This window comes from Carlito syrichta, unplaced genomic scaffold (genome assembly GCF_000164805.1).
Source record: "Carlito syrichta isolate Samal-C Ts95f unplaced genomic scaffold, Tarsius_syrichta-2.0.1 Scaffold305706, whole genome shotgun sequence".
NCBI classification, from domain to species: domain Eukaryota; kingdom Metazoa; phylum Chordata; class Mammalia; order Primates; family Tarsiidae; genus Carlito; species Carlito syrichta.
Window position 1 is genome coordinate 3064 of NW_007249802.1, and position 9873 is coordinate 12936.

The window sequence follows — 9873 nt, forward strand, 5'->3', positions numbered from 1 at the left end:
CCGAGCCCGGCTATTTTTTTTTTTTTTTTAATTTATTGTAGAGACGAGGTCGCGTCATGTTGCCCAGGCTGGCCTTGAACCCCTGGGCTCAGGCAATCCTCTCGCCTCGGCCTCCCAAAGTGCTGGGACTACAGGCATGAGCCACCACAACCGGCCCCCTTCTCTCTCTTTAGTTTTCCTTTTACATTGCTGTTTATTATTATTATTATTATTATTATTATTATTATTATATGAAACAGGGTTTTGCTCTGTCACCTAGGCTGGAGTGCTGTGGAGGAAGCATAGCTCACTGCAGTTTCGAACTCCTGGCTTCATGTTATCCCCCCCGCACAGCTTGTCACTGCTTATTGATTAAAACGTTTCCTAGTCCTTCATTTTTTAAGAGCTCGTGAGTTAAACACTTTGTATTTTTGGCGACAGGAAAAATGATTAAATTCTACTGTGAATGGCCTCGGCAGGCTTAGTTTGTGTGTCCATGGCCGTTTAAAAAAAAACGATTGCGCCGGGCTCGGTGGCTCAGCCTGTAATCCTGCGCCTTTGGGAGGCTGAGGTGAGTGGATTGCCTGAGCCCGCGGGTTCGAGACCCGCCTGAGCAATTTGGTGATACCTCATCTCTACAATAAATCAAAAATTAGCCGGGCATGGTAGCGCGTGCCTGTAGTTCCAACTACTTGGAAGGCTGAGGCGGAAGGATCGCCGGAACCCAGCAGGTCGAAGCTGCGGTGACCAGGAGTGTGCCACTGCACTCCAGTCTGGGCAACAGAGTGAGACTCCAACCCAAAAAACAAAACAAAAAAAAAAACGATTGCATCGAGGACGGTCGGCTTCCTGTTGTCATTGTCGGGTCTCTGCTCTGGGATTCCGACGCAGCGCGGAACCTATGTGTCAGGGTCGAGGACATCGCCGGATTAGTTTTCCTGAGAGACCTAGTCGCTGGTTCCTTTCGAGCTTCCTGTCAGCGCGTATGCGCCGCCTGCGTTCCGCCGCTCCCGCCTCGGGCTCGGGCTAGGGCTCCGGGATGTCCGCGTTGTGCGACCCTCCCGGGGCCCCAGGGCCTCCCGGGCCCGCACCGGTCACCCACGGTCCCGCGCCTCTCAGGTAGTCAGAGCCCCTGGCACCTTACCCCACCTCGCGGCCCCGCGCCGATCCCCAGCTTTCTCGGCTGAAACCCGGATCCTAGCTCGAGAACTCGCGTCAGGGTTGTTCGGAGATTCCCGGTCGGGTCCTTCCAGAACTCGGGACTGCCTCACCAAACCTCCGGGCTCCGTGCCCGCCCTCCCAAGTCCTCGGACCTGCCTCTCGCCAGACCCCAATGCCTAGCTACCCTAGGCCTCGGCCTTGATCTCCCAAGAGTCGTGGATATCAGCACTGCTGCCCTGCCCCTTTTAGACCTGAGGCATCCCGGGGTGCTGACTTCGTGGAGACTCCCTGAGACCCCAGGCCAGAAGCCCACTGAATGCTTCTTTCTAGCCTTTTCCTTGCACCCCGGCAGAGACACTGCCTTAGATTAGGGTAGATGGTTGTTTGGTTGGTTGGTTGGTTGGTTTTGGAGGAACGAGAGAGGAATGGCACAGTCAGAGTCTTATCAGCTCCTAGAGGATGCTGTCCTCTTTGACCATAAGAGAAAATCTCATTTCTCCGTATAGCTTCTTTGACTTTAAGAAAAGGAATTTTGCCTCCTTCCATACTACTGGTTTCTGAACCAATAAGACCCATATGTTTTGGGAGGGGAAGGATTGAAAGGCATTGATACCCAGTCTTGCCCTGGGACAACCTGATTCCCAGGCACATTGAGGGTGCTTTGTAGGGTGGTGGTTGTTGATACAGTGGTCGGTGGTTAGGATGTTTGCAGGATATGGGAAGAAACAAGTGTTAGAAGGGAGAGCCCTACATAGAGGGCTTATTCTTTCCATTAAGAGCAGACTCCAGGGTTCTTGTGGTTGTGGTGGGAGTGCAATAAAGCTGGAAAGGTGTTTAAAGCAGATATTATGGAAACACAGAATATACTCAGTCAGTTCAACAAATATTTATTGAGTGCTTCCTATATACTAGACATCTCAGCAGAAGGGGTTTCAGTGTTGAAGAGTACAGCAATGGTTCCTTCCTACCTTCTTGGAACATATAGTTTTATTATATAACTTTGATTTCCTTATCTGTAAAATGGGATCATAATAGTACCTACCTTATCGAACTGTTATCAGGATTGAAATAATACATGCAAAGTACTTAAAGGAGTACTTGACACATTCGTTGTTATCTATTATTATTACTATTGTTTTGAGTTGGAGTCTCTGTCACATAGGATGGAATGCAGTGGCACGCTCACAGCCGCTGCATCTTTGACCTGCTGGGCTCAGGCGATCCTTCTGCTTCAGCCTTCCAAGTAGCTAGAAACATAGGTGCAGGCCACCATGCCCAGGTAGTTTTTTAATTTATTGTAGAGATTAGGTCTCGTCAAGTTGCTCAAGCTGGTCGCGAACCCCTGGGTTTAGCAGTCCTTGCGGCTCCACCTCCCAAAGTACTGGGATTACAGGTGTGAGCTAGCGTGCCTGGCCAGTTATCTATTGTTGATATTGTTATTGTTATGGAAAAAAACATTTATTAAGTAGTGTCAACTAGGTATGGTTTTTAAATGCTTTTTTTGTTTTTGTTTTTGTTTTTTTTGAGTTGGAGTCTCACTCTGTCGCCCAGACTGGAGTGCAGTGGCCACGCCCAGCCACCGCAGCCTCGACCTGCTGGGCTCCAGTGATCCTTCCACCTCAGCCTTCCAAGTAGCCGGAATTACAGGCATGCGCTACCACGCCCAGCTGATTTTTTGATTTATTGTAGAGATGAGGTCTCGCTGCCCAGGCGGGTCTCAAACCCACAGGCTCAGGCAAACCACTCACCTCAGCCTCCCAAAGGCGCAGGATTACAGGCTGAGCCACCGAGCCCGGCTTTTGGTTATTTTTATTATTCTGTCCAAGTTTTATTTTGAAGATTGCTTTTTTATTTTATTTATTTATTTATTTTTTTGAGTTGGAGTCTCACTCTGTCGCCCAGACTGGAGTGCAGTGGCCACGCCCAGCCACCGCAGCCTCGACCTGCTGGGCTCCAGTGATCCTTCCACCTCAGCCTTCCAAGTAGCCGGAATTACAGGCATGCGCTACCACGCCCAGCTGATTTTTTGATTTATTGTAGAGATGAGGTCTCGCTGCCCAGGCGGGTCTCAAACCCACAGGCTCAGGCAAACCACTCACCTCAGCCTCCCAAAGGCGCAGGATTACAGGCTGAGCCACCGAGCCCGGCTTTTGGTTATTTTTATTATTCTGTCCAAGTTTTATTTTGAAGATTGCTTTTTTATTTTATTTATTTATTTATTTTTTTGAGTTGGAGTCTCACTCTGTCGCCCAGACTGGAGTGCAGTGGCCACGCCCAGCCACCGCAGCCTCGACCTGCTGGGCTCCAGTGATCCTTCCACCTCAGCCTTCCAAGTAGCCGGAATTACAGGCATGCGCTACCACGCCCAGCTGATTTTTTGATTTATTGTAGAGATGAGGTCTCGCTGCCCAGGCGGGTCTCAAACCCACAGGCTCAGGCAAACCACTCACCTCAGCCTCCCAAAGGCGCAGGATTACAGGCTGAGCCACCGAGCCCGGCTTTTGGTTATTTTTATTATTCTGTCCAAGTTTTATTTTGAAGATTGCTTTTTTATTTTATTTATTTATTTATTTTTTTGAGTTGGAGTCTCACTCTGTCGCCCAGACTGGAGTGCAGTGGCCACGCCCAGCCACCGCAGCCTCGACCTGCTGGGCTCCAGTGATCCTTCCACCTCAGCCTTCCAAGTAGCCGGAATTACAGGCATGCGCTACCACGCCCAGCTGATTTTTTGATTTATTGTAGAGATGAGGTCTCGCTGCCCAGGCGGGTCTCAAACCCACAGGCTCAGGCAAACCACTCACCTCAGCCTCCCAAAGGCGCAGGATTACAGGCTGAGCCACCGAGCCCGGCTTTTGGTTATTTTTATTATTCTGTCCAAGTTTTATTTTGAAGATTGCTTTTTTATTTTATTTATTTATTTATTTTTTTGAGTTGGAGTCTCACTCTGTCGCCCAGACTGGAGTGCAGTGGCTGCTCCCGGCCACCTCAGCCTAGACCTGCTGGGCTCTGGCGATCCTTCCGCCTCAGCCTTCCAAGTAGCTGGAACTACAGGCGTACGCTACCATGCCGGCTAATTTTTGATTTATTGTAGAGGTGAGGTCTCGTCAAGTTGCCCAGGCGGGTCTCGAACCCGCGGGCTCAGGCAATCCACTCTCCTCAGCCTCCCAAAATGCTGGGATTACAGGCTGAGCCACCAAGCCCGGCTATTTTATTTTTTAAATTTATTTATATTTGAGTAGGAGTCTCACTCTGTCATCAGGCTGGAGTGCAGTGGCACGCTCACGGCTACCACAGCCTCGACCATTTGGACTTGGGTGATCCTTCTGCTACCAAGCCTGGCTAATTTTTTCTCGATTTATTGTAGATATGAGGTCTCATCAAGTTGCCCAGGCTGGTCTCGAACCCCTGGGCTCAGGCAATCCTCTCGCCTTGGCCTCCCAAAGTGCTGGGATTACAGGCTTGAACCACCGCGCCCAGCTGAAGAATGCTTTTTAAAAAAAAAGTCACTGAGCCCATCCTTCTGTATTAAGCATAATATAAAGTGCTTTATTAACATTCTCATTATTATCCCTATTTGACATAGAAACCAAAGCTTAAAGAGGAAATGTAATTGCCTAACATCTTGTGACACTCTAAGTTTGTTTCTTTTTGCTTCCTTATAGTGCTCAGGAGCTGTCCCAGGAAATCAAGGCTTTTCTGACCGGCATAGACCCTATTCTGGGCCACCAACTCTCAGCCCGGGAACATGCTCGCTGTGGTCTTCTCCTACTCCGCTCTTTGCCACCTGCTCGGGCTGCCGTGCTTGACCACTTGAGAGGTGTCTTTGATGAGAGTGTCCGGGCCCACCTGGCTACCCTGGATGAAAGCCCTGTGGGTGGTCCACCTCACCTCCGTCCACCTCCACCCTCCCATGTCCCTGCTGGGGGACCTGGTCTAGAGGATGTGGTGCAGGAAGTACAGCAGGTGCTGTCTGAGTTTATCCGGGCCAACCCAAAGGCCTGGGCACCTGTGATTAGTGCATGGTCCATTGACCTCATGGGGCAACTGAGCAGCACATACTCAGGCCAACACCAGCGTGTGCCCCATGCCACTGGCTCTCTCAACGAACTGCTGCAGCTGTGGATGGGCTGTAGGGCCACACGCACGTTAATGGACATCTATGTGCAGTGCCTCTCGGCTCTCATTGGTAGCTGCCCAGATGCATGTGTGGATGCCTTGCTGGATACCTCTGTTCAGCATTCTCCACATTTTGACTGGGTTGTGGCACATATTGGTTCCTCTTTTCCTGGTACCATCATCTCCCGAGTTCTCTCCTGTGGCCTTAAGGACTTCTGTGTCCATGGTGGAGCTGGAGGTGGAGCTGGTGGCAGTGGCGGAAGCTCTTCTCAAACCCCCTCTACAGACCCCTTCCCTGGATCTCCTGTTATCCCTGGGGAGAAACGGGTACCCAAGATTACCTCGGTTGTAGGTATTCTAGGGCATCTGGCCTCTCGCCATGGAGACAGCATCCGACGAGAGCTCTTGCGAATGTTCCATGATAGCCTGGCAGGAGGCGCTGGGAGCCGGAGTGGGGACCCCTCCCTTCAGGCCACAGTTCCTTTCCTACTGCAGCTGGCAGTCATGTCGCCAGCTTTGCTGGGCACAGTGTCTGGAGAACTTGTGGACTGCCTCAAGCCCCCAGCTGTGCTGAGCCAGCTGCAGCAACACCTGCAGGGATTCCCCCGAGAGGAGCTGGACAACATGTTGAACTTGGCTGTGCACCTGGTAAGCCAGGCCTCTGGAGCAGGTGCCTATCGCCTACTGCAGTTCCTGGTGGACACAGCTATGCCTGCTTCGGTCATTACCACTCAGGGCCTGGCTGTACCAGACACTGTGCGTGAGGCCTGTGACCGGCTAATCCAGTTGCTACTGTTGCACTTGCAAAAACTGGTTCATCACCGGGGAGGGTCTCCTGGGGAAGGGGTGCTGGGCCCACCCCCGCCTCCCCGCCCAGTGCCCTTTTTAGATGCGCTCAGAAACCATGTTGGAGAGTTGTGTGGAGAGACATTACGACTGGAACGGAAGCGCTTCCTCTGGCAGCACCAGCTCTTGGGCTTGCTATCTGTCTATACCCGGCCTAGCTGTGGACCTGAGGCCTTGGGTCATCTACTGAGCCGAGCCCGAAGCCCTGAAGAGTTGAGTTTGGCTACCCAGTTGTATGCAGGGCTGGTGGTCAGTCTCTCTGGCCTCCTTCCCCTTGCCTTTCGAAGCTGCCTGGCTCGAGTGCATGCAGGGACTTTACAGTCTCCCTTCACAGCTCGCTTCCTGCGCAACTTAGCACTGTTAGTAGGGTGGGAACAGCAGGGTGGTGAGGGCCCTGTAGCCCTAGGGGCCCGGTTTGGGGAGTCTGCCTCAGCCCATCTGTCTGACCTGGCTCCCCTCCTGCTACATCCTGAGGAAGAAGTAGCTGAAGCTGCTGCTTCCCTCCTAGCCATTTGTCCGTTTCCTATGGAAGCCTTGTCCCCTTCCCAACTCCTAGGACTGGTGAGGGCTGGGGTGCACCGCTTCTTTGCCTCTCTGAGGCTGCACGGCCCCCCAGGTGTGGCCTCAGCTACTCAGCTTCTCACCCGCCTCTCTCAGACCTCTCCAGCTGGGCTCAAGGCTGTCCTGCAGCTGCTAGTTGAGGGAGCCTTACATCAGGGCAACATAGAACTATTTGGAGGGGAAGTGGATGTGGACAATGAGACTCTTTCAGGTGTTTCAGCTTCTTTGGCTTCTGCCTCCCTGTTGGACACTAATCGGAGGCACACTGCAGCTGTGCCAGGTCCTGGAGGGATCTGGTCAGTTTTCCACGCGGGAGTCATCGGCCGTGGCTTAAAGCCACCCAAGTTTGTCCAGTCACGAAATCAGCAGGAAGTAACCTATAACATCCAAAGCCTCCTCAGCCTCCTGGTTCACTGCTGCAGTTCCCCCGGGGGCACTGAATGTGGGGGCTGCTGGGGAGCTCCTATCCTGAGCCCGGAGGCAGCTAAAGCAGTAGCCGTGACCTTGGTGGAGAGTGTGTGTCCTGATGCAGCTGGTGCAGAGCTGGCCTGGCCTCCTGAAGAGCACGCCCGGGCCACCGTGGAGCGGGATCTCCGCATTGGCCGGCGCTTCCGGGAACAACCCTTGCTCTTTGAGCTGTTAAAGCTAGTAGCAGCTGCTCCCCCAGCCCTGTGCTACTGCTCCGTGTTGCTTCGGGGGCTGCTGGCCGCCCTTCTGGGCCACTGGGAAGCCTCTCGCCACCCTGACACAGCCCACTCCCCCTGGCACCTGGAGGCATCCTGCACCCTGGTGGCTGTCATGGCTGAGGGAAGCCTCCTGCCCCCAGCCCTGGGTAATATGCACGAGGTATTTAGCCAACTGGCACCTTTTGAGGTCCGTCTGCTGCTGCTCAGTGTTTGGGGCTTTCTCCGGGAGCATGGGCCCTTGCCCCAGAAGTTCATCTTCCAATCCGAGCGTGGCCGCTTCATCCGGGACTTCTCCAGGGAGGGTGGTGGTGAGGGTGGACCCCATCTGGCTGTGCTGCACAGCGTCCTCCACCGCAACATCGACCGCCTGGGTCTTTTCTCTGGCCGTTTCCAGGCACCTTCACCGTCCACCCTTCTTCGGCAGGGGACATAGGCTTTTCCTTGCTCCGGAGGAGGCTCCGTGCCCAGGGAGGTCGAGCAGTTAGAGAGACACGGGACTCAGGTGCTACGGAAGAGTTGAGGTTTGTCTTCTAAGACCTTGGCCTTCAGAGCGCTGTCACTTTCCTCCTCCCCCATCTTTTTTTCTAAATAAAATTTGCCAAGTTGAGAAAACCAATCCAGTACTTCTGTCTGATGCTAACTAAGCGCACAAAGTCGGACAGCGCCAGGCTCTGGAAGTTCCCGCCCCCGAATCATTGAATGTGCTCACTCCACCAATGAGGTAGCCGCCTGGCGGCGCCCTGGCTAAACCAATCAGAAGGCCGGAAGGGGCGGGCATTAGGATACGTGGCTAAACGCGCGCGGTGGGGCGGGAGGTTCGGGGTCAAGGAGCAAACCCGGCACAAGATGGCGGCGGTAGCGGCAGTGGCGGCGCGTAGGAGGCGGTGAGGAGCCCGGAACCTGGGGGCGCGCCCAGGACGACCCTAGATCCCCCAAAACCCATGTCGCTCCTTCCTGTATGTCCTGACACTCTGCCACCCCTGGTCTTGCGAGGAACCTTTGTCCCCCTGGAGGCGGCCTCAGGCGCCTCCAGTCTGCCAGCGGTAGAGCCGCGCGACATTGGGGGCCCTCGCTCCCGGGGCTCCAGAATCCCACCCGGCGGCTCAAGAAGGTCGTAGCTGTGCACCTTTCTTGGTCTTGGCGGCTCTTAGCCGCTGCCCTCCTCCAGCGGCTCGCGGCGGTTAGCGCCGTCTCCTCTCTGCTGTGTGTGGGCCCGTCGGGGAGGGGGACAAGATGCGGCCTGGCCTCGGGGAACGCAGCCTGCTGCCCTGCGGCCCCTCAGCTGGGCGGAAGCACAGCGGCCGGTAGTTAAGCTTGCACTACCCTAGTGCCTGCTCCCCGAGACCCAGACTTTCCCCTGCTCTTGTCTTCACGTGGGCACCAACCCTGGCTAGTTCAGTGTCCTCGGTCGCTGGGCACGGCTGGGGCAAGGTCCAGTAAATTCACAGTCAGCCTGGATGATGTTGCTCAAACACAACATGTAATAGAATGGTTTGGTCCGTGCTCTCGAGTTTATATTACTGAAAGAAAAGAAAAGGTTCGAAACACATCACCAGCGCCACGAAGTGTTTACTGGGACCTAACGGATGTACTGGGATGGGAGAGGCATGTACTGTCCGAAGCAGTAAAAAAAAAAAGCATGGGCCAGAAACTCAGTTCTCTGGGAGCCTGTGATCTGAAACAATAAACGGATGCAACTTGCCCTGCGCTTCATTCCCGATTTTGACTTAGAAACACCTCTTGTTTGGGATGTTCTAGGCATCCCTGAGTTCTCAGGGCTTTCCTACAGGTGATATTTGAAACATCCTTTAGAAATCCTATCCCCATTGGCATCTCTTCAAACGAGTTTCATAGACCGTGCAAATGGGGCCCCAGAGAATATTTGGCTTCTTCTACTTCTCATTAGTTTGGCTTTGTGCAGGTGGACACAAGTCAGTGTCCCTGGGTGCTTGCTGTAGACACTTGGGTCACTGCAGGACCTGGGCTCCATGCCTTGTTATAGAGTTTTCTGGTAGCATTTCTTCTGCTTGTTTTGCTAGTATTTAATCCTGCTTGGTGTATTAAATCACCTAGTGTTTTCCTCATTTTCTGTCAGGACTGTTATGGAGTAATCGTTTTGCACATTCTTTTGGAGTAGAAAGGTTCACTGTGTTCTGTGATCTCTTTTCTGGTAGTTTTCTTTACCTTTAGCTTTCAAGCAGTTTCTGAGGCTAATGGTAGATAGCTCCATATCTAGAGATGAGTATAGTAGTTGTCTTAGTATAGGTTGTACAATCTTATTACTTAGAAGAACCCCCACCCCAGTTTGGAACACTTTTCTAGTGTGCTGGGATACCCACATCAGAGTCACTGGGAGAGCATATTTAAAATGCAGTCTTACCTGGGTTCCGTGGCTCAGCCTGTAATCTCGCGCCTTGGGAGATAGAGGTGAGTGGATTGCCTGAGCCCGCGGCTTCGAGACCCGCCTGGGCAACTTGGTGAGACCTCATCTCTACAATGAATCAAAAAATTAGCCGGGTGTGGT

The 9873-nt window shown here is 53.1% G+C and overlaps 2 protein-coding genes across 8 annotated transcripts in view; both read left to right on the top strand.

Moving 5' to 3' along the window:
- Positions 1-954: 954 nt before the first annotated feature.
- On the top strand, positions 955-7965 carry INTS5 (integrator complex subunit 5). The gene is made up of 2 exons (XM_008062451.2): positions 955-1098; positions 4803-7965. The coding sequence occupies exons 1-2, from the start codon at positions 1019-1021 to the stop codon at positions 7780-7782; spliced, it is 3060 nt and encodes a 1019-aa protein (XP_008060642.1). The 5' UTR covers positions 955-1018; the 3' UTR covers positions 7783-7965.
- Positions 7966-8072: 107 nt separating this feature from the next.
- GANAB (glucosidase II alpha subunit) overlaps positions 8073-9873 on the top strand; it is a 19155-nt gene continuing 17354 nt past the window's right edge. For 4 of the 7 annotated variants that reach the window (XM_008062452.2, XM_021714693.1, XM_021714694.1 and 1 more), the window contains exon 1: positions 8079-8233. In XM_008062452.2, the coding sequence (XP_008060643.1) occupies positions 8196-8233 (38 nt within the window). In that variant the 5' untranslated portion in view covers positions 8079-8195. Of the gene's footprint in view, positions 8234-9873 lie in introns of all 7 variants that reach the window. The other 3 variants (XM_021714698.1, XM_021714696.1, XM_021714695.1) reach the window with 1 other exon arrangement.

Excerpts from the sequence above, each read along its gene's own strand:
- INTS5 (XM_008062451.2), top strand. The coding sequence starts at position 1,019 with ATGTCCGCGTTGTGCGACCCTCCCGGGGCCCCAGGGCCTCCCGGGCCC. Across the intron at positions 1,099-4,802 it reads CACGGTCCCGCGCCTCTCAG|TGCTCAGGAGCTGTCCCAGG; the intron begins GTAGTCAGAGCC and ends GCTTCCTTATAG.